The 24,641-nt window shown below is 41.0% G+C and overlaps 1 protein-coding gene across 1 annotated transcript; it reads left to right on the top strand.

Annotated features, from left to right (window-relative positions):
• The first annotated feature begins 7,054 nt into the window (after positions 1 to 7,054).
• mmp2 (matrix metallopeptidase 2) lies at positions 7,055 to 24,295 on the top strand. Its single transcript, XM_071531597.1, has 13 exons — positions 7,055 to 7,394; positions 7,859 to 8,085; positions 9,423 to 9,571; positions 11,935 to 12,063; positions 12,601 to 12,774; positions 13,710 to 13,883; positions 14,873 to 15,046; positions 15,599 to 15,754; positions 16,185 to 16,311; positions 20,109 to 20,245; positions 21,043 to 21,202; positions 21,599 to 21,708; positions 23,120 to 24,295. The coding sequence occupies exons 1-13, from the start codon at positions 7,239 to 7,241 to the stop codon at positions 23,221 to 23,223; spliced, it is 1,977 nt and encodes a 658-aa protein (XP_071387698.1). The 5' UTR covers positions 7,055 to 7,238; the 3' UTR covers positions 23,224 to 24,295.
• The last annotated feature ends 346 nt before the right edge of the window (positions 24,296 to 24,641 follow it).

The following is a 24,641-nucleotide window of genomic DNA, read 5'->3' as shown; positions in this document are numbered from 1 at the left end:
TTGGTCAATATGCAAGTAATACCTCAATAGCTGACCATAAAAGCAACAGAGTTGTGACGTGATTTCTGAGGGGTTTTGTAGGGTCTCAGTTGTTTTCAGTTCATTTCTGATGGAAGATTACTTTTCCTCTGGTTATTTTGCATTCGTAATCACACTCCAAGGGAAGAAATCCAACCATTAGCATAGAGAACTGGTGTGTCCTTAGCATAATCTATGAATTGTAGCCAGGGGGGCAATTTGGGGTATGAGCCAAAATATTTTCAGATGAATTGTCCTACTGAAGAGTACACATTAGGCTAAAGTAATAATAACCACAGGATTTACTAATTCATGTGATGATCCATCACAAAAAAGCCACTAGCAGAGACAGGAGTCAAACTGTCCAAAGCCGACATGTACAAACAACATAATAGCTAATCTGTGGCAGCGCTCTCAGAACTGTCAAGAGTGGCAGACAGACGGCAGTATTTCAACACCCCTTTCACTCACTTACATCATGCAGTATTTCATTTTCATCCCTCACCAACAGCTCAGGTAAAGCCAAGCAATGTACATGACTTATCAAGGCTATTCATTTACTGCGACGGCCAAATCAGAACACCACTGAAAAATTCATCCCCTACTGTCAGCCTGCACACAGCAAGCCATGGCACTCCATAAATACCACTCTGAATATTTCAGAATTACTAAAAGCAATTCAAGGTAGCCATTCATATTTCATTTGCATGTCCTCGTACCTCAAGATATCTCTGAAAGTAATTTGTCTTCGATGTGAGAAAGGCATCAATATTTCAATTTCTTAAAACATCACACAAACAGCCCAATGATGCCTTCATCACAAAGTGCAGGATTAGGCGAACAAGCTGTTTAGCCAAAGGTATTTCTCCTTGCGCTCATGAAACCTGGTAGTCCTAAGGATATGTGTGAAAATTGTGCACTTTGGTGCAGAAGCCAGAAATTTTGCATATGAGTATGTTTGCGGGTGAACAATATCTGATACTGAGCCATCACAGAGATTTTTTTTTTAACATATCCAGTGAACTTCTCAGCTGTCGACATAGAAGAAACAAGGCTAAAAAGGAAACAGACAAGAGAGACAGAATTCAGTCGCATAGAAATGGAAAATCAAAAAGAGAAAGAAACAGAGCAGAGAGAGAAGAGGAAGATAGACTGGAAGAGGAAAAAGAGAGAAACATTCTGTTGAAAGCGAGAGCAAACTGTGAAGTAGCGGGGTCAGCCCTCCCCTCTCTCGGTTATTTCCATCTGCTGTTGCCAGCCTCTGCCACAGAGTGGTGCAGGCACCGCTGCCTTGGAGTGAGGCAGGGCCAGCCCCGTGTCCTATAAACACACACAAATCATTTACATGCTGTACTCATCAAAGGCAACTCTTCCTCATCTCCGCAGAGATTTGCTGCTGATCTGAGCTTCCAATTGCATCTCAGAGCGTCGCAGCTAACCTTTGCAACTGCCAAGAATGTGATTAATTTTTTAAATACAGCTGTTGACCTATTATTGAGATGGAGAGGAGCCACGAGAGACACTCACTGCCTCTCCTCTGTATAATGGAATGCATTATTGCATCAGTGTTTACAAGGCCCGCTAAAAGAGAAACAGAATGAAGGAGAAAGCATTAAATAAAGCAATTCGGCTAATGTCGCTTTGGGCCTTATGCACATACAAAATGTCAATCAAAACCCACAAATCTTTGATTCATCGCAGTTTGCTCTGGCAGTTGCATCCGAGAGGAGAGCGGTGACACAATGTGGAACAATAATTACCCTGCAGTGTTAAAGTCCTCCAGTGTCTTGGTGCACTCATAAATAAAATATGTCCAAGATAATGGATTTATGTTCAATAATTCATCATCAGAATGTTTCAGACCGAGTGATATAATATGTGTCACAGTATTCTGTAACACACTGCTTAGCCAAATTAACTTATCTTGAAACAGATTTATTGACAGGGCTGTTGCTGCATTTATTTACTCAGCAACCATTGCTTAATCATTCCTGCAAAGTACATAAAACAAACAATACCAATAGATTGATTCCAAACCACTCAGTGTCAGTATTAATTACTCAACCAGGCTAACTATGTACTCAAGCATGCACCAAACAGCACTGTACATGCCACACACTCTATCCTCCGAAGCACTATAAGACTACACTGAGTTGGAGGGAGAGGAGAGGAGCAAGGGGAGCAGCAGTGGGACCATGATATTTGTCATTCATGACCTTGGTGCTAGACTTCTAGGCGATTTGGTTTGATGACCCATCAGAGAATCTGGCTGGGTCCTTGGAAGAGCCAGAGAACCAGAGTGAGGGGAAGAGGGTGACATCCAGGGCCACGGTCTGTTCAGCTGGACTGGGGTCAATCAGTGGGCCTGAAGATCCAGAGCCAGCTGGAGAGCCATGATAGGGCCGGCCTTCATGTCCAGAATGTCCCATTCCCACTCACAAGAGGAGGCCATGTTGGCATGCAGGAGGAAGCCACTCATGCTAATAATTAATGACATGGGTTTGTTATGGCGTGGGACCAGAGCAAGCATATTGCAGCGTTATGTTTAGTTGCATTCATATTACATGTACAAATCACCGAAAGTCATTAAAACTATATAGAAAAAGTCTGTAATGAAGGTGACGTATGATGTATGATTTATATGCGGTGGTGTAAATGCTGTTATACAAATCACCTCTACTAGTGTTAAACATTCCATAAAACTATGATCATGTTTAAATCAACCATCTCACCAACAAACAAATACAAATGGAAGAGATGCATTTGCAATCAAAGCAACAAGACACACATTTTCAAGAACTAGCCGACGGTATTTCACCAAAACACACACACCACACACTTGTGAGACACTTCAATCTAGACAGAGCCCAGGCACTCAACAGAGAATAAATAAAAAAGAAAACAATTTACATGCAAATCAAACTTTATCATCTCAATCTCTTTATGCCTGTTTCCCCTGCAAAATTGCATTCATATGCACAAAGGCATTCACTTAGCTGTACCCCAACTTTTCACGTCTCAGCGTTTTCTATTTGGAGAGGCAGCCCCATGTACATTTAATAGGTAGCCATTCTGTTCCCCGGCTCTGCGAGAGATCACTGTGAGTGTGTCAGTTGGAGGAGATGGCAGCATGTATCAGTGCATGAAATAAAGCCCCTGCTCCAAAGTGACAGGCCCTGGATATTGTTGGCAAATGGATGTTAAATTCACTCTGCAACCACCAACAGCAGCTCTGGCAATGAAAAATTAACTGTACTCTGGCTAAAGGGAAGGGAAATTGCTTTGCTAGATGTACCACAAAATCCTGTTTGTGAGCTATCCATCTGTCAGATCTCTGTGCAAAAAAAAGCCCTTCAGCTTTCTCTATAAAAGAGTCCACTCTCATACGCTGTCGAGAGTAATCCACAATGAGAGCGGAAACAAAGAGATGTCAAAGAGAGTTAGAGTAAATCCTGAGTCTATGAAATAGAGTAGAACTCGGCAAAGAAGAGTGGCTCCAAGGGCTTTAGGAAAGAAGGAGAGGAAAGGCGAACTTCAGCCACCAGAGGGCAGTAATACTGTTGGTGCTGCGTTGCAATCTGTTCAGCTAAAATGCCTTTTCAAGATCTTTCTCTTGATAATAACATACACTATTATACATACATACACTATTATTACTTACACATTCTGGGAAAAAAATGTATGAATTATATGAAAATATTTGGTTTTCTTTGTTTTGCTTTTTACAGTCACCTACATTTTTAGATTTCAATAAACTGACCTGTTTTTTTTTGTTTTTGTTTTTTTCATGAGATGTAAGCTTTTGATCATAACGTTAGTTATTTTCTTTACATTTGTGTTGGGAATGCAAAATCGTGTAGACTAAAAACAAACAGAATCCATCCAATAAACAAACAAAAAAGAAACAATCAAATGTAATCTAGGAATGTATGTTATTGGTCTACGGCCTTTAATTTTGCAAGCTTATGTGTAGAATTTCAGTGGCAGAGGATGGGAGCTGCAAAAGGTGGGAATTTATGTAACATAATATTAAACTAAGTTATGATTGTGGCAGGTGGCACCGAGTAAAAAAAAAGGGGAGGTGCACCAAATAGTGAGGTTTGCAGATACAGGGCTACCTGCAGGAGGAAAGCAGGTTGCGACTGTTGGTTCAGGCCGGTGGAGTGAGGCAGGTGCACACCTCATTCCAAGCTGGCGTGCAGGAACACCTGACCTGCTTCCCTGTTGGGTTGAAGGCGGCTGGTAGTCGGTAGGAAAGTAGATCGACGTACCAGAGAATCAATGGTCCATTAGCTGCTCTTGCCGTATGACTATTTTCGTTGTATGCCAGTTTGTTTTTTTGGGGGGGTTTCTTTTTCTGTCTAGTCCGCCCTGGCAAGTGTGCTGGCAGTGGGCAAAAAAGATATGGTTATTGCCCTTGGGGCGGACTACTGTTACCTCCGCCAAGGAGGTTATGTTTTCGGTGCCGTTTGTTTGTCTGTTAGCAGGATTACGGAGAAACTACTGGCCCGATGTTCATGAAACTTCGTGGAAGGGTGTAGCACGGGCCAAGGAAGAGCCCATTACATTTTGGTGCGGATCCGGATCCGACTCACGAACAAGCAATAATGGCATGAACCTTGGCGGAGGTCTGCGCTCTCCGAGTGCCCTTCTAGTTTGTTTTGTTTTGTTGTCCATCTGCTTGCTTCCCCCACCAATCACTAACTTTACTGAGGTCGAATCTCAGTCAGGCAGTCAGGGCAGGCTTAATGTGTGACGTGGTTATTAATAGTTTGCAGTGAAATTAATCACGTGTGTAAACTTCGGAATGTGTTAACTTGCAAGACTTATTGATTACAGTGTGCACTGGTGTGCTTCAGTGGACCTCAGCCCCTGCCCTGTTTGTGATAGCTGGGAAGTCAACTGTAAGGAGGTTAAGGTGGGCGAATATAAATTGTCAAGCTGAACTTTTGTAATAAAAATGTTTACTCTTCACCTCCTTGATTGTCATTCCTTATGCTAGTGACTTGTAGCTGGTGTAACATGATTAAACACAATATCTACTATTTATCTTTATCTATCCATTTTTCTACCCATTTGCCCTGCCTCAACATGAGACATGGAACACTGGTGAAAAAAATTAGGAAAAGATAACATTTAGTCAGTCTTACCGGGTAATTTTTCTTTTTTTCCATATGGTAAAATGTGATAAAATGTGACTCAATGAGCCGAGCCTTATTCATCTTGAGACTCAGGTGACTTTTCACATCCAACCACCAGATGTCAACACACTACCTCAAATAGCTGCCCAGTCTGCAGCAGGGGGCAGCTGGGTCCTACTCAGGTTAGTTGTATAGAGTTTCTTTACTGGTGGTGTGATATATTTTTGTGATCTTAATTGCACTAAGAGGTGCAACTGGTTCCTAACAAATCAAATTTGACTGTTTTTTGTTTTATGATCAACTGTAATGTCTTAGAGGGTCTTATGTTCAAGGGGAGAGAAAACGGATGTAATTAAGATAGAATATTGTCATTTTAACCTACTGACCTCAAGGTATGTTAAAGTGCAATTTATTGCTAATTATAGGGTAATATGCTGTTGTAAAACTGCTCTAGAACTGTTTTCCACATGTTTTTTCCGTTCTTAAAATGTATTTTAAAAGCACATCTTGCTACTAGGTGGAAGTGAAGCAGGGATGCTATTTGCCAAACAGAGGCAAGGTAAGGCACCTTTATTTGTATAGCACATTTCATACACTGGGGCAATTCAAAGTGCTTTACAGAGTGATAAAAATACAGTAAAGGTAAAAGATTTACAATTAAAAATTGCAAAAGTACAGACAAGAGATACAAAAGATAAAAGACTTAAAAAGTAAACTAGTGCAGTTCAAATCAAATGAAATAGAAAGATAAAAGTGAAAAAGATGTGCAGGACAGGCACACACAAATCCAGACTATCTGACAAGCTACAGCTCATGAGCTAATCCAATTAAATGTACAATTTATGACCCTGTATTATGAAAAATTAAAATAATATTTTCAGGTTTACAGTTAGGTACCAGTACATAATTCTGTTTATTTTAATTCGTGACGCCAGATTGACAGTTGTTTTTTATGGCATGAATGCTCGGCATCAGAATACTTGCTAGTTTATGCTAGCTAGTTAAAATAACCAATCTAATACCGCAATATAATCAATTTTCAGGTCATGGATAATCGGAAATAAGACATAACATTAGGCAGTTTTGTGAGTGTTGTTGTCTTGAAAAATACACGATTTGGGTGCTTTTTTCTTTGACTGCTTGAGTTTCCCTTAAACCGGTTGGATTGCAGCGCTCCCTGTAGCTAGCTTGTTGGCCTAGCTAGCCTACAGATCAACTTGACAGCAAAAACTAGAAAAATAAGGCCCCGGTTGAAAGTACGTTTTTTTGTTTTTGTTTTTGTTTTATGCAAACAATGAAATAAGGGTGCAATGTATTATGCTGGACGTTTAGAGTGTCCAAATAGCTCAAAGTTAGCCTACCTTTGCCAAAACATGTGGTCTAAATCTGGTCTGTGTTGTTGTTTGCCATTCTTGCCTTATGTTTGAAGCTGGTTTGAGCCCGCAAATGCAATTGTAGGCTACAAAAGTCAGAGCCAGATTTGCAAGGAATCTAACTTTTTATGTCGCGTTGAAGAAGAACGGGTAAAAGTAGGACTACTACAGGTGAATTTCCAGCGCGGACTGCGCATGTGCATCAGCCTCATAAGGATTGGACTTCCATACTGACCGTTTAATTCCAGTGCACGATTGAGAGTAGAATGTAATGTAGAATACCCTACCCAAAACCCGCTTTACTGGACCAAACTCTTCCCTTATGCTCTGAGTCATGTGCACTGACATATCCAGGGGGTGATATAGGCTACATGAAAAAAACAGGAGTGTGTGAGAAGAGCCACCACAACACATGAGTAAGCATTCCAATAAAGTGCTCTTGACTTTGGTTGTGGACTCCCCCGCTCCTATTTCTCAACCTGGAGACTGCGCAGTCTCCTCATTGTGGAAAGCGAAAAAAGTGCCTGTGCAAGCAGAACTGAGAAAGTTCACGGAGCTGATGTGCAGGATGTCCCGTTAAGGAGAAAAAAGAAAAAAAAAACTCCAGAGGAGCAGCAGAGGCAGCACAAGAGGCTGAAGGGCTGAAAGGACTGCAACCCAGAGCGCACGGCATTTCTTCCACCTCAGCTATCGTTAACCTGTAAACATGGGGTTTCCGACGATATTTAGTTCTCGTCACATTGTTCTCAAAGTGTTTTTGGTTCAATTCGTCGCTTTTCAAAAAACATATGCTGCCCCCTCGCCTATTATCAAGTTTCCTGGGGACGATACCACCCCCATGACAGACAAAGAAGTTGCCCTGGTAAGTTTTATTTATTGTTGTTTGTTTGTTTTTTCATAACAGTAGGCCTAAATAAAGTTAACGCTCAATCAGTAGCTGTGAAGTCATCATCTAATCAAATGCGCCATTACTGTTACCATTATGAGAAAGAACTACAGCACTCCTGTACTGTAATTTAAAAGTAGACTTTCACAGCAATACTACAAACTATATAATATCCCATAGGAATAGGCTATTATATTGATACCATTGGATATAACACTATAAAGTTACTATTGATTACCACAGACACACTATAAGTCCCTATTGTAATATTATGATGATAGATGATGATTATGATAGGCTATAGTTCAAACTTCACCCTATTATTTTCACAGAAATAGATGCAGTTAGTTGTCCCAGCAGAGTGGAAACAATTGCATTATGTGAGTAAATGACTAGCAGCATAAAACAACCATTTTTTAATGTTCACTTCTCTCCTTTAGCACTATCTGAACAAGTTTTATGGATGCCCAGAAGACAGATGTAACCTTATGGTGCTCAAGGATACTCTGAAGAAAATGCAGAAGTTCTTTTCTCTGCAAGAAACTGGAGAGATCGACCCCAAAACCGTGGACATCATGAAGAAGCCCCGCTGTGGCGTCCCAGATGTGGCCAATTACAACTTCTTCCACAGGAAGCCCATGTGGCAGAAGAAAGACATCAGCTATAGGTCAGGCGCTCATGACATGACATGCACATTTTATGATGCCAGTGGGTGCTAATTCATCATGACCTGCATTTTGGTTTTCTTTGGAACAGCATGACCTTATCCACAAGAGATAAAACATCAAACTTGGGTCAAATAGATTAATGCTTGTTTTGAACTGCTTGAAGTACCAGATGCAAGGTGTTTACTGCAATAGGACAGTTCATATATTGTCAGGTTGTTTGTCAATCCAGAAAAGTATACTAACTTGACTTTTCTGTGATTGTCTGAACTTTATGTTACTCACTGTAACTCACTGTATCGTCCTATCTGACTAACCCCACCCATCTGGTACCTAAGCAAGGTAAATCAAACCATAAAAAGTATTTGCAAATACTACAGGGTGAGCCCTAGGTCTGACTCACACAAGAACGCTGTAAAATGTACCAGTTTGAATTTTATTCCCAGAACAGCGTTTGATGGCGTTGTTCCACAATGTGCTGAGCATAGGAAACTATAAAAAACACGCCCAGAGTCTGTTGTTTGCTTTGAAAGATGGACCTCAGCTATGCCTCTGATCCCTCCCCCCAACCCCCCCACGGTCCACCCCACCCCCATCCATCCCCATACACAGTCGTGAAGAGCTTGCATCTTGTTTCTTGCTAACACCAGCATTCCTACACAGTATGTGTTGGATCTGTTTTTTTTTGTTCTGTTTGAACTGGTTTATTTATATCAGCGTTTTTGCATGCCCTGACCACTCCGATCTGTCTGTCTGTCTGTCCGCGTGTTTTGTAAAGAAGATTGTAAGCCAAAGAGAACAGTAACAACCATCTTAGACTGTGTTTAGGAATGCACAGAGTAGACAGTCTTATAACAGGGTTTGTGGCTGAACTCTGTTTCAGGAAGCATTTTCACCAGATGACTCATAGTCTGTTACTGGACAGCTTTAGCTGGATTCGTCTCCATGATCTCTAGTATTGCGATCACGGGATAGGTCTGTGTGCGCTTGTCTTTCAAAGCCTAAAACTGAAAGAGCCACTGTGACTATCTTGATTGTCATGATTGTTTCATCTTAATACCTGTCTGACATGTTCTTAAGATCAATTATGTAATATGTCTATTTGAAAGGTTTAATTCAAAAAAGCTTTGGAAAACAACTGTTACCTGACATTCCTTACTCACCATTTTAAAACTGCAGGTGACTGCATCCTTAGAAATGACGCTTTTTTCAGATGACAGACAAATATTCATATAGTATTTGCAAATGATTTTCAGTGGGTTAATTTGAACTACGTTGGGCTGGAGTGTCGTTTTAGAATGCAACTCTTCATAGTGAAACACTTTTGTTCACTCTTCAGAATCCTCGGACACACTCCTGATCTGGATGAGGAAACCATAGACGATGCTTTCTTCAGAGCCTTCAAAGTATGGAGCGATGTCACCCCACTCTCCTTCACCCGCATTATGGATGGAGAGGCTGACATCATGATTAATTTTGGCCGCAATGGTATACCACACTTTTTTTTTTCTCATAGTGAAGTGGATGTACAGTTGAATGTGAATGTACACTGTAATGCAGGGTTTTCTAGAGCATGGTTATTATTAATTTTCATTTCTGTCCCAGAATTTGCTTGCACTGCTGATCTTTGGTGGTTAGTTGTGCTTACTCAAGAATAGAAATCTGATATTGTGTTCAGTCAAGTGAAAATTTAAGTTGGCAAAAAAGAAACTACTTAATAGAAAATACTAATCAATTTAAGTATTGACATGTTATGTCTATGGCCTTGGGCAGCACAATCAGTATCTGCAGGCAGGTAGAACTCTGTCCCAAAGGAGCCAGTACTCTAACCCATGATGGAGTAGAGCCTGGAGTGTAAATGACAATCATTGAGATACTTAGTACTTTGTGGACTAATACCGTGTATGTCTGACATTTTATATCCAAATGAGATTTATATTACAGTATTGCTATCAGTTTCAAATCAGAAAATGTCCCCTTGTCCCCTAAAAAGCCTCCTGTTTACTGTCACTGTGACATTTTTCATCTTTCCAACTCTGTAGTTTTTGTTTTTTTTTATAATTCAGTTTTTATGAGACTCAACTCCCATTCATTTCTAATGGGGGATTACTGTTTTCTGGCTCGTCTCCTGATCCCATCTCTTGTCTTGGGCTCTGGGAAACAGTCGTGAATGTTCTTTAATGTTCACTCAACCAGACATGCCTGCCTAGGGAATGGGAATAACATTTTAAGCCTAAATTTATTGGTATTCTCTACTGGGGCAGTGAGCACTCTGAGAGTCCAGCTCTGACTACCCCAGGTAGTAAAGTTGTTGCCTGCTTTTCCCACGTGTCATGCCAGTAACCAAGAGGCAAACTAGACCCCAAGTACGAAAACAGTTGAACAGAAGTGACCGCTTGGTTGACTTATGGTCAGGGAAAACCTCAACATGCATGTTATTATGGCCACACCCCACACTGGCAACCTATATTTTTGGAAAACTCTGGGTAAACTATTGGGAATTGCGGTCTTGACACAGGTTATCAGGGTCATTTCAGCTAAAGTAACCATTACACGGTTACTCACAGTACTATGACATCACCCTGTCTGGCCGTAGCTGACCTTGTCTAGAAAGAATTCAGTAATTATAATGGCACACAAATCCAAACAGGACACCTCAGCGGATGTGTAACAAACGTTTCATAAAAAGTTAAAGGAATATCTTGACATTTTGGATTTTGTCTGCTATATTCTTGCACCAGACAAATGTCATGTTATTTGTGAAATGTTTCCACACTTGTCCTTCAGTGACTCTAAAAATTATGTAGTATCATTTTTAGCATATCTTATTTAACCCTATGGGTCCTGCTAGCTACCGGCTAACAAGCTGTTAAACTACCACTAGTATCCATTTTCTGAAATACTTTTAAGGAAGCTATTCTGTGAACAAGAAGATTTTGGTAACTGGTGTGCCATATCAGAAACTTTTCCTTTTTACATTTTTTTTTTTTTTTACAATTTTACAGGTAGCTGGTAAAGATAATAAAATTCAAAATGTCAGCGTGCCTGTTTAAAAAAGTAGAACTCCTCCAATATTTTTTTCCTGAACTCTTAATTGTCCCCCACCAAAGGGGGGACTATGGATCGGTCTTCGTTAGTTTGTTCGTTCGTTGGTTAGTCACACTGTAGCATTGACAATGAATGGGGACTCAGTGGTAAAGCAATACAGTTAAAGTTATCATAGGTAACATAATAGTCTACACACGCTACAGAATTGGAGACATCAGACTGGGTCGATGTGTTGAAGTGAGAGTCAATGGAGAATTTCTGGGCAAACCTCTAACCACAAGACACTGTAGTTATTGTACAGTTGTTGGACTGTTGTACTGTTATTGCACTCATCACTGCACTACCACTGTGCCATCAGTGTTGACTACTTATATTACATTACCACTTACTTACTGTGCAATACCATATATCACTTAGCATTTAGCATTTATATTATTCATAACACTCACGCTCCTGTAATTGTATGTTATATTGTATTATAAATTGTATTGTAGTGTACATTGTGTAATGTACGAATTGTATTCATTGCGTATTGTAGTTCTTATATTTTGTACTGTATTGAGTAAAAACAGGACAATTACAGTTACTACATTTCAAGATATAACTTGTAAGCCTAATTCTGAGGAGAGTAGGCAACAGAAATATATGGTCAATCTGTCCTTTCATTGTCCCATACGAAAATGCTTATACAATTTCACTCATATTTCAAGTACACAGCAATCACTGACCCAAGGGTGGAACTACATCACTGGTGGGGGACTACATGTTTACTATTTGCGTGTTTTGAATGATGTCGTCAACAGAGCATGGAGACGGCTACCCCTTCGATGGTAAAGACGGCCTCTTGGCTCACGCCTTTGCACCAGGACCAGGCATTGGGGGAGACTCCCACTTTGATGATGATGAGCAGTGGACGCTGGGAGAGGGCCAAGGTACTGGAGAAACATAATTCACCAAAAATAAAAGTGGATTCTAAAGCTTGCACTGTTTTTCACTACAATAATTTGTGGTAATTTGTGCAGACCTGGTTCAAATACCATCTTAATCCAAACTACCTTACAGTAACCACATTAGCACGGGTGACCTCAGTTTGATTTACCACATCAGCACGTGTCAGTTGAGATGACAATCACAGAACTATACTAATTTTGACATTGACAACACTAATTTGACTTTCATACTTTCCTGTTATTATCTAAACCTTGTCTAAACTTTCTGGCACTATTTGTATTCTCCTCTGTGGCAAACCTCATCCATCTGGAACCTGAAAAGGGGAAAAAAACAAACAAACTATATTTCCACACACTATTTGACCCAGATCTAGTTGTATGTACTGCCCATTATTCGAAACCTCTTGTCTGAAATTACCATTTACGCAGAAGTAATCCATAAACCTATTTTCCTCTCTCCCATGGTGCCGTAGCAGTCTCACAACTCTAAGATGAACTCTTTTCTTAACTTTTTGGCAGTGGTGAAGGTGAAGTTTGGCAATGCTGAGGGGGAGTTCTGTAAATTCCCTTTCCTGTTCATGGGCACGGAGTACAACAGCTGTACATCTCAGGGCCGCGACGACGGCTTCCTGTGGTGCTCCACCACTTACAACTTTGATGAAGACAGCAAATATGGCTTCTGCCCCCATGAGTGTGAGTTGGTGTCTTTGCTCTCTTCTCTGTTGTGACACAACAAAATGGCATTGTAATGTATGTAATTTGGTTTTGCTTGTCCAAACACATTGCAGGACTGTGTGTGTATACTTTTTCAGTATGGGTTGCCCCACTGGGAATTAAACCCCCACCTTAGCTGCATTGATGCCATACCCCATTTGCATCATGCTGAACCACAAAAATATTTAGTAACTTGGGTAATTTTAAAGCTGTTTTTTATCCATATTGGCCAAGTGCTACGTCAAATCAGATTGAAATATATTTAAAGCCGGTCTGTTGATTTTGGACTGAGAGAAAGTAGGTTGGAAAGAATGCCAGGAAAGTGATGTTTTTGTTTGGAATGGATTATGGAATGTTTCTTTTCCAAGTTACTGTCCCACTTTAAAACACTGGGCTTTGTCAAACATTTTGTTTATCTGTGTTATGTTGCTGTCCATGGTACTGATACTATCACATGCTCATTACAACTGCCAACGTACACATGTACTAGGTTGTTGTATATGATGCGAACAACTGAGGCCAGTTTGTACTGCAACTGCCTGTTCTATTAAGCTCTTATATTGAAGTAAAAAGTTTAATTCTACATCTCTCCATAACTTTTATTCCTCATATTTCTTTGCAGAGCACTTATGCCTTACTTGACCACTCTTGGGTCACAGTAGGGTCACAGGAATATTTCCAGGGCATTATGGCTCTGAGCCTTGCACCTCTTAGTATTGGTTGCCTGTAATGCTGATGATCTAGGAATTGGAGCTTATTCTATGGTTACACTCACTGTAAGTCGTTTTGGCGAAGAGCGTAAGCTAAATGCCTAAAATGTAAACATAAGATGTAAAAATGTTGAGTATTATACTGTTTTTAATGTATGCTATATGGTTATCTGTAACACTTCTTTGTATGTGTGTGTGTTACAGTGCTGTTCACCCTGGGTGGAAACGCCAACGGAGCTCCTTGCAAGTTCCCCTTCACTTTCCAGGGGGATAAGTATGAAGGGTGCACCACTCAGGGCCGTGATGATGGTTACCGCTGGTGTGCCACCACCGAGGACTATGACCGGGACACATCCTACGGGTTCTGCCCTGAAACTGGTAGGTGGTATGATTTATTGTCTATTATGTCTTGCTCTGTCTCCTTTTGCTGTATATGAGGTCCAGGTTTCCCTGTACTACATGTACATTTACTGTGCTTGACAGATAATGGGATACTAACACCTACTGCTTAAAAACACATCCATGGTTTACTGTACAGTAGCTCCATTTTACTCATCATTGAAAGCACAGCAGTTGTCCGTGACTGTTGCATGGAAATCTTAATTTGAGGATTAAATCATCATTTTTGGGTGCTTCTATGTGTTGGTGCTTGTTTGTGTGTACTGTGTGTGTGTAGGGTTATGTGCATGCAGTGCATGCCCGAGAGTGTGTTTCTGTGTTTATCTGACTGTGTTTATTTGCTGTGCAGCATATGATGCCTCTGTATATGGGTCCACAGGAATGCTCCAGCTGTGGTTTTCATTCTTGCTCGTGGTCTGCTGAATGACTGTAAAAGTATTTTACCGTGCAACGGCAGTGCTTATTTTCCATTCTGTCAGTGGGACTGGCTTTGGGGTTGGGGTAGTGTAGGAGGGAGGGAGGGGGAGAGAGAGACAGACGGAGAGAGGTAAGACCACTGGGGTTTTCATCTGGTTCTAATTGACTGGGAATGCTGCTGTGTTGTAAAGCCTGGTGTGATAGCTAGTGCTGAATAAGAAATGATAAAAAACAGCACAAAACCAGTCTTGCCAGATTGAAGATTATCTCTCTTTGAAAGAAAATCAATTTGGGCGGGTGCTTTTTGGTTTTGTGCCCAGTGGATTAGTCATTGATGTTATGTGTATTGTGCAAGTGCTTTAATTATGTTTTCAACATCATCTGCGCTCCTTTCACAATCTAACGCAAACCAAATTGTGCTTGAGAAACATTTTGGCCTTTCATTGAGTTTGTAAGCCAGCGTAAGAACTTAGTTCACTACACATTTCAACTTTAGACAATTTTACAACTTAACCATGTCTTTGAACCATGCCATTTCATGTCCCCTGCAGCCATGTCAACAGTGGGAGGAAACGCAGAGGGAAGCCCCTGTGCCTTCCCCTTCACCTTCCTGGGAGACACCTATGATTCTTGCACCTCCTCTGGACGCAGTGATGGCAAGATGTGGTGCGCCACCACCAAGAGTTACGATGATGACCGCAAGTGGGGCTTCTGTCCTGACCAAGGTATGAAGCATTCCAACCTGGGCCAATAGTATTTCATATTTAGTGTTTGAAATGGTATTTATTAGAACAGTTCTTGCCATCGTTTGTTTTAAACTCTTGGGAGTACCAGCCGAGTGGGATTTGTGCCAGACAGTTTAGAGAATTACAGAAAACCATTTAAAAATCATTTTACTATACATTTCTGTGATGGTGTGAGGTAAGGTGTCAGTCTGAATTGTCCCGATGAGGTAAACCCAACCCCATCTGGTACTCAAACAAATATATGCATTATTTATGTATCACATTATTGAATTCAACCCAGTTCTGGAAGCACAGGCACTGCTAGACTGTATCTGTAGCTAATAAATCAGAAGACCCATTCATATTCCTCCTTCTGCTTTCTATCAGTGTTTCATTAAGGAATATTCAACATACAGTAGTTAATCTGTACAGAAGTTGTAGAAGTTTTTTTCTGAATGTTCAAAGACCGCCCATGTATGTGATGTTGAGATCCTTCAAAACTACTGTTTGTGATGTGAAGCCACATGTTCATTGCTAGCTGAATGTTTGCAGGCTACAGTTTGTTCCTGGTGGCAGCCCATGAGTTTGGTCATGCCCTGGGCTTGGAGCACTCTCAGGACCCCGGAGCACTGATGGCCCCTATTTACACCTTCACCAAGGACTTCAGACTGTCTGCCGACGATATCAAAGGCATCCAGGAGCTCTACGGTGAGATGGAATGTCACTTAATGTTAGTTGTGCATGTTTAGTATTTCTGTGTAATGCAAGACATCTACAGATTGCAATGTTATTTTATTTCCAGTTACCTAACCTAGGACCTGCTTTTGGATGCAGCTTAGAAACCAAAGAAGAGTTTTAGCTGCGGGTGTGCACAAGGAATGTTTGTCGAAATGTTATCCTCCCTCTCACACCATGTAGACCCAATAACACTGTGAAAAAGCAACTCCAAACCTGTCTCTCAGAGAGTTAAGTAATCTGGGAGGTTTAATTTATTTAGCAATACTGCCAAATCTACATTTTAGAAAGAGTGTGAAGTTTTCATCTCAGTAAAAGGCAGGAAAGATAAATACAGTTCTTCATGAAGTGTATAAATCACTCCCTCAAAGATTTAATATTCTGGCAAATCCCTCACTGATAGGAATACCAACAGACAAGCCTCTGCCTCCAACCCAGGGTCCCGTCACTCCCATGGATATCTGTAATGAGCAAATTCTCTTCGATGCTGTGGCACAGATCAGAGGAGAGACCTTCTTCTTCAAGGACAGGTAATGGATTTAGTAGGAATTCCTAATATTGCATCATGTTTTCACCTGGAGTAGACCTCACCAAGCATACATATGCCTGATGAAGACTAAATGTGGTAGAAATAATGCATAATCTATTTTCCAGGTGTCTTTTTTTGTTTTGTATCTTTTCTATTTCATTGTATCGCCTTTTCATATGAAGCTCCTATTCAGCATTTTGGATGTGCGTACAATACCTCCTCACTGTGGGCCTTAAAATTCGACCATGTTGTTTGAGCATGCAAGTTGTAATGTTGTTTTCATTAGCTGTCTGAGTCATAAATGTGCTGTGAAGTCTGTTTGACTCTCTTGAAACTTAGCTAGTAGGCATTGGCTCATACTCTGAATTTCCTGTCTGTGATCTACAGGAAGAACTCACAAACATAACCCAATACCCTACTTATGGCTTTATAACTTGTGCAAGTGAAATAAGGCAGGCTGCTCAAGTTGGATTTCATAATCCATAACATAACCATTTCACCACAGACAATGGGTAGTTTGACAGGAGGTTTTTTGAGGTTTATTATTGTTTATTCTGGTGTTGCATTCCTTTCTCTTGGCACTCAGTTGTTCATGGTGTGACGATTAGTTATGAAAAGAAAAACAACTGTACTTACACTCAAAACAGCCAAAATAGACATCAGTCATTAGCACTGTCTACAGTTCTCCACAGGCGCCAGTCAATAGAAGGTCTTGTGAGCTTATGTCTTCTGGCTGACTTGGAGTAGAAGAAGAGGTTCAGAGATGTGGTTTGGTCAAAACTCTTTGTGACTCAGTGCATTTTCCCCTAGGAAGGTGAACACTGTCACCACAACAGCTGAATTCTGTTAAAGACAAATTTCTCTCAGATTCGCTTTAAACAAAAAACATAACCTAGTATGATAGAATCCCAAATAACATCTTTGTTGGTTATGCTGTATTAACTTCTCTAGCTGCTGCCATAACATTCCCCACTTGTAATTTCAAGGTTAGCAGGGCTGTATATCTGTCATGGCTATTTTGGAAGCATGTCCAAAGCAAACAGGCCAGCAGACCTCTTTACCGAAGAGTGTAGTCATTCAGTTTGCCTGGCTTTCCTCCCCAGGAGCCTTGAGTTAGGAACTGGAAGAAACCACCCACAAATCCTGCTCACAAATCCTGCTTTAATACAGAATTACTTTTCACCTTGCTGTGGCTCTCTCATTGTATTAGCAGTGATCAGCGCTGCAGCACAGAAACTCCAGAGTGTTTTGTGGACCATGAAACTTTGGCCCGTTATTTGGTCAAACTGGGCTGAAACTTTTCTCTCTGAAGCTCATCTGAAGCTTGAGATGAAGCTTTACTCTCATTACATAGTGTAAAGATTCAGGCCAATGAATCTTTGAACTATAAAACATATCATATCTTGTCGTATCGTATCGTATCATACGATCATCACCAGTAATGTATAAATGCAAACAGGCATCCATGGTATAGCTAACTTGGTAGTTATAATACAAGTGTCTGTTTAGGGCTTGTTAACATTACAAAGTTATTGATTCTTACCATTTTAAAGTCTGCTGACAGGGGAGACAGCTGCATATAAACTTAGATCTTTTTCAGTAGGACCTGCTGATATGGACACTATTTCTGTCATCAATCATTATGATCCTTCATCATTTACTGTAACCTTAGAGCATCTTTTAAATGATGCAATATATGCAGCCGGCATTATGTTGTAGTTATGGAAGAGCTGTGATCACAAACACTTGATAACTGCATGATATTTGCACTCCACGCCACCTTTTGTCCTATTTTCAGTGGTGGGATTGCTCCAGTCCTTGGTTATTTGCAGCTGGGTCTGTTTAAACTATCATAACCTAGAGCAATGGGGCTCAGCCAGTGTGGAAAGGCACATCGGTGCGCCATGGAGTGAGCTGATGTGTTCCTCAAGAGTTTGCTGAAATATAAAGAAAATAACGGAGAAAATTGCAGATTTATTGCATTTACTTAGTTGAAATTCAGTGTACTTAGCTTATAATCAAACCTCACAAACATCAGAAGACCGCCGCCAGTTTGGCCAAGTTCAACAGCTCATTTTGCTGTTTTCTGGCTCTCTTGTGTAACCATACAAGGCTTTGTGTAATATTTTTTCAAGCAAACATTTTAGTATGCCTTGAAATTCAGTTGTTTTGCAAAAGTGTGCCCCAGCACCAAAAGGTTGAGAAGCACTGACCCGGAAGCACTGTGCAAAATGAGGAGAGGGAGACTCAAGGCACTGAAGTGAGAATATGTCTCTCTGAAGTCTTAGATGAGTGAAGTTTCAGCGTGGGCCTCTTGCTATAACTTTCACAGACTCTATAATGAGTTGCCTGAAGGCCATGTCAGGTCCGTAGGCTGCAGAGCTGCAACACAAGCCAACTTTTAGAGCATCAGATAAGTGGTGCCCTCCAGACTCCAGCTAATGTTCGCTTGACTGCCCTGTTGTAAAAGGGGGATCCCCTTTTTTCTCCTGGCTCAGCGTGTTTATGATGTAGGACAAATCTTGACATGATCCAATGAGTAATTCTTGTAGTTCTCACTGAGCTCAGCATAAAAGAGTGGCTGTCTGTCTGGAGGCTTAAGGGGAAAGCAATTATGAAGTCTGCCTCAAAGTGACAGCTCGTCCAACCTGCTGATTAGGTTTATATTTATGGCTGTATTTTAACAACAAAGAAACATCCACAGGAACCTGTTGCAAATAACTGTCCATATGATTGTATCATAGCATTTAGCTAACACTGGCTATGTAATATCTATCTGTACAGCAGGTTGGTACATACACATGGGGTGCTCTTATTCAGGGGCATTTTGACAGTATTGGGCACTCTGCCTGTTGGCCCCTTACACTACTGGGTGGCCTCTCTGTTCCAAATGGAATACCATGCATGTATAAAGTGGTTATTTTGCAAAGTGTCATTTTAGATGGCTTTGAGGTTTGGGACATGAGAGTATAATTCAAGGAAACACAAATTTGAAACTTTTAATTTTATGAATGCTTGTGATTTGTTTTTTGTCTTTTTTTTCTCATATGTTGGAAATTAACTTCAACCACCAGCTTGGCTGTGGAATGTAAGATTGTCCTCTTTACCAGCCACTTTAGCAGATGGCTAAACATAATTTGGGACTGGCTGGAAAACGAAAGAAATATCTTTTCCCTTGATTTGATAGCTTGCAGTCGAGGAAGACAGGAAGGATTGAGAGAAAGAGAGAGAAAGAGAGGGGTGACATACATTGAAGATCCTAGGCCAAATTCAAACCCAGGATGTCGTAGGTACATGGTGTGCCCCTAAAATAATGAAATTTACCACTCACTGTGGTTAGTTCAGATTCAGATCATGTCTCTTCATTCATCATGACAGATGTACATAAATATATGGCTGTGTGGTATCTGTTTTGTATCCTCATCTTCATTTAGTCATTATCAGAACTCATCTTTACAGTTGGCTGTTGTTAAGATCTTTCTCTCTTTAAAAAATAGGTCAGTGGAAAAGAGTTTGGGAAGCTGCTGTTGTTGTGCAGCTGTGTATTGGAAATCCGGGCAAGATGGGTCTTGTTCCGCTGGCGTCGGCAGCCTTGGCCCTAACGAGAACCAGATGCTCATGAATCAGGCCATTGTGGCTGGCTCGGCCAGTGAAGCACTTGCACTAGCCCCCCTTTCCCTCACTCTCTCTCTCTCTCTTTCTCTCTCAACCCCCCTCTGCCCCCTTTTCACTCTCACTCTGTTTTCATCCCTGGCTCACCTACCTTTCTCTCACTCTTTTTCATACTCTATCCCCCAGATTCCTGTTCAGGTCAGTCAACTTCAGAAGCAAGCCAAGTGGCCCCATGCTAGTGGCCACCTACTGGCCTGACCTGCCTGTCAAGATAGATGCCGCCTACGAAAACCCACTGGAGGAGAAGACGGTCTTCTTTGCAGGTACGGTGGAGAAAACAAGAAATAGAGCATTCATCTGTGAAATAAAGGGAAGAAAGGCTTGATTTATACTCTCTTGAATAGTGGATGCCATATCGCATGCAGAGCCTGTTCATTTCAGCTCTCCTTCTATGGCAATCAGAGAAACAGACACAGTTCCATTTCCATGAGTAATGGAGGGGTGTCTTCACTCTTTCACCACTGGGATGCTTTTCCCCTTGACGGTCATCCATTTCTAAGAAGTGAAACATTAGGAGAAAGAGGAATGTTGGCCGAGTACCGTTATATGTGGTGTGCACTCCCGGACACTTGAGATATTCAACCATAGTTATTAGTGGTTTATAATGCATGCCTTACATTTTACTATCATGACAACCTTCCTGAATCCTGAGTAGATTTACATAATATATTCTCCAGCTTCTAAGACATTGAAAGCAGAGCTCGTTTAGTGCATACTCTCCTCTGCACAGAGGTTCAGGTTTGGCTATGGAAAAGACTTACTACTGTGTTTCGTCAGTCCCCAGAGCAGTTAACCAGTGACATCACCTTTATGACCATACATCTAATCCTTATTATCCAGACAGCAGCTAATACTTTATATTTCCTTACAATATATGTGGATATTAGATTTGTAGGATAAAAATGTCCTCAACAAAAGCTGTAATACATTGTTATGACAGTATGTGCGTCAGGATAATTACAGCCTTGAATCAGTAGGAACGTATAACTTCAGTATTACTTTACCCATGCATGGCTCTGTTTTTCTGCTTACTTACTTGTCTCTCTACTCTTTCTCCTAGGCAATGAGATGTGGATCTACAAAGCGGATGTGCTGGAGAAAGGCTACCCTAGGAGGATCTCCAACCTCGGCCTGCCCACTGACCTGCAGCACCTCGACGCTGCCTTCAACTTTAGGAAGAACAAGAAGACTTACCTGTTTGCCGGGGACAAATTCTGGAGGTGAGGAACAAAGCCCTAGACATCCATGTGCAAGCCTAAAGTCAGTATCTGACTTTAGGCTAAGATTGTACTGATGATGTCATTGCCTGTTGTTGCACTGCTGGGATACGCCTGGTTCCAATTAGAGGGTTTGGTGTGACTTACACTGGACTGTAAACCACATCATCTCCCTCAGCTCTTACACAACGTGGGGATTCACCGTATTGATGACTGTGTGTAACTCCTTCATCTCCATGGAGATGCATGGCCTGAGTGTGTGTGTGTATGTCTGTTTGTGTGTGTGTGTGTGTGTGTGTGTGTGTGTGTGTGTGTGTGAGGGGGAGAGAGAGAGAGTGAGAGCTGTGAAGTGCTCATTAAGGCACTATACAAATCCAGTTTGTTCTGATGTGTCTCTAGGTACAATGAAGATAAGAAGAAAATGGACCCTGGCTTCCCCAAGCTTATTGCAGACTCCTGGAATGGCATCCCAGATGGCATAGACTCTGCCTTCACTCTGAATGGCATTGGTAAAAAAATATATAGATTTTCTTTTAATACCATTTGTGAATTAAATGCCCAATGTGGAACTTTTTGAGCATATTGATTATACATATTTATAGCCTATGTATGACTTGCAGATGGATTTAGTTTTGGCAGTATCCACATCACGTGGTAACAGTACAAATAATGCATTTATAAACTAACCTGCTCCAACTTGAAAACCCTGCTAACCCTGATTTTGCTGCCACTTAATACCAATCATTCTGTTGAGGGCTGTAAAAATTAGTTTAGAAATAAAACAATGTCTCCAGTTCCTGTGCTGGCTATAATGGAAGAATAGGGACAAAATTAGCAAAAGTCCTTCTGGGACTCCACCTTTGTGGAAGTTTGGATTATTCTCTTTAAGAAGAGGGAAAGGAAGCTGTGTGGAAATGGCCACGGGGCTTCAATTAGCAGGGCTGGTGCTGTCTGTGCCAGTTCACCATCTGCAGACTGGCATTCCTTGTAGTTAGATCCCAGGCAAATCCAGTCAGCTCCCTCATCACGCCTGGCACTGTGCCTCCAACAACAAGACTCCTCATATACCAGAACCCTGCAAGCACTGCTGACGCCACTGAGCCAGGGATGAACTCTTTAGAGGAACTGGTTACACAGTGAAGATGAGGAAATAAAACCGACCAAAGGGAGTAGTTCTGAGGTTAGGGAGTGGTTTTTGCTGATAGGAGATGCTGAGAGGAGAGCATTTGTTTTGCATTGAAGATATGTTTTGATCATTTGCTATGACCCCTCGTTATCGGTACTGTTGCAATGAATAAACAACACAATATGTTGTCTTTTTGCTCACTGGCGAGCTCAGTGCTGAAACTAGAGTGCAAGAAACGTATCCCGATGAATTTTAAGGACACCTGCAAAATTCCTCTGTGACGGACCACTGTCATTGTCAGCCATGTCACTTTGGGCTTCGAGGTGGTATGCAGATTTTGGTCTATGGCAAGCAATCAGGGATTTTTCCATGACTGCTCGCCCCATTGCTCCTAACATACGTGCAGCACTGTAAGCTTCACATATTGCCTTCCCCACACAGTGAACAAACAGATTTATATAGAGCGAGTCTGTGCCCCTCTACAGAGGTGCCTCTGTGTGCTTTCTGATTAGCATACTCAGAAAGAGCAGGCTCAGCTTAGGCTTCAGTGGTGCCTGATTGGGTCTTTCAGCTGAGGAGGCAAATGAGGTCATATCCTTCTCATCTTGATTGAGACTGATTATACTGCAGGCAGGCCCATATGCTTTTCTACAAACTTGAATTTTTTACTGTTTGTATATGGTAGTTTTTCTGCCTTGTTTTGCATTGGGGTTTGTTTTCACACCATGGAAGATAGAAAGAAGGATTTTTAACTTTTTTTTTAATGTAGAGTATATTGTTCTTGTCTTTCACAGATTACAGCTACTTCTTCAAAGGCGGACACTATTTCAAATTGGATGACAGTAGCCTGAAGATTGTCAAGTTGGGTGAAATCACAAAGGACTGGCTTGGTTGTTAAACGTTGCTGAGATGTTTAGCCATTGGCTCTTCCTGTGATGACCTTTGGCCTCATGAGGACTCTGCCACGGCATCGCACACAACCGGAGGTCACCACAGTGCACACCGTTGTAGGGTTTTAGCCCGGCAACTCTGCACGCTCTCATGAGAGACATGTCCCATCCAGCCTGTATAACCAGCCCCCAGCTTTGTAGAAAGGCACCTCGGGACTTTCTACACAGGCTGAACATAGGCAACTGGATATTTGTTATATTACTGTGTGATGTTGACATTTTATTTGTTATGCTGATGCAGATTTGTTACGATATGTACCCCCTGTTTTTTTTTGTTTGTTTGTTTGTTTTTGTTTGAAACTCAGACATCAGGTATGTCCACACTGCGTTGAACCAAGCAGTGCTTTACTGTGCTGTGAGATATCGCCGTTTTATGCAAATTTGATTCTCAAAGGCTGTTTTACACCATATGAGGAATTCGTGTTGGCTTACAACTACTTCTATGTCCACAGTGTACAAAGTGCAGTTTTATAAATGTATCGTTTTAATTAATAAGTAATTGTCTCATTGTTGTGAAATACATTTGAAAAAATGAATTTGCACAATGTGCCTTGACCGAAAATGGTGCTTTAGAAATTGCTTTTTGCATATAGTCCTATATATATATTTTATATTCTGTGTAACTATGTCTGATGGGACTACTTATTATGCTCTGGATGTCAGAAAGTAGTATTCACAGGCACACATTATTCTTCATTTGGTTAGCACTTTGTATAGGACTATACAAGGGAACTGCACAATATGGAGACCAAATTATTGTCATGGCAACTCCATTTTGTATTTTCCCTCACTAATGGTACAGAAAGATTAAAGGCACAGGTTGCCTATAGAGGCTGTATAGGTTTGCTGCATGATGGAATCATGACAAAAGAGTACCGCAATAGTATTGTTTTAATAATCTTTTTATATTCTCTTTACTTTCTTGGGATTTAACTCTACAGTCATTAGTGATTGTGTTTTGTTTTGTTTTTTTTATGCTTGTGCACTTTGTCATTCTGTCAATAAAGATGGTCAATATAATGTGGTTCAGTGATAAACAGATGAGGCATTTATCCACTTTTATACCGTTTCCAAGCAGGTTAATTACATAGTTATGGGCCTTCATTACCAGCCCAACACGCATGTGTGAATTCAGGAACGACAGATACTATATTCCTTCTTTAGAGAAGATGATGGATTTCCCTTGTAAGAAAATGGCCAGGTGAAGATTTTTGATGAAATGGCACCATCTTGTGGATATGTGGCTGGGGGTTTAATGCACAAAATCACGTCATCACGTCACGTCATGACCCTGAATTCGTGGGCCTAGTATTGTTATCGCTAAAATTCAACTATGGACAGATAAAAATCATCCTTTGCCTACGCT

Source organism: Centroberyx affinis, unplaced genomic scaffold (genome assembly GCF_046629955.1).
Source record: "Centroberyx affinis isolate AG114_WGS23_722 - 3 ecotype Tasmania unplaced genomic scaffold, CSIRO-AGI_Caff_v1 ptg002101l_1, whole genome shotgun sequence".
In the NCBI taxonomy this organism is placed as follows: Eukaryota; Metazoa; Chordata; class Actinopteri; order Beryciformes; family Berycidae; genus Centroberyx; species Centroberyx affinis.
The sequence above is the reverse complement of the archived record's forward strand: the minus strand, read 5'-3'. Positions and strand labels throughout refer to the sequence as shown.

What these genes read in the sequence shown, in the direction of transcription:
- mmp2 (XM_071531597.1), top strand. Translation starts at nt 7,239, where the DNA reads ATGGGGTTTCCGACGATATTTAGTTCTCGTCACATTGTTCTCAAAGTG. An exon ending in GGGCTTCTGTCCTGACCAAG is followed by an intron (nt 15,047 to 15,598) that starts GTATGAAGCATT and finishes GAATGTTTGCAG; the next exon opens with GCTACAGTTTGTTCCTGGTG. An exon ending in GCCGGGGACAAATTCTGGAG is followed by an intron (nt 21,203 to 21,598) that starts GTGAGGAACAAA and finishes ATGTGTCTCTAG; the next exon opens with GTACAATGAAGATAAGAAGA.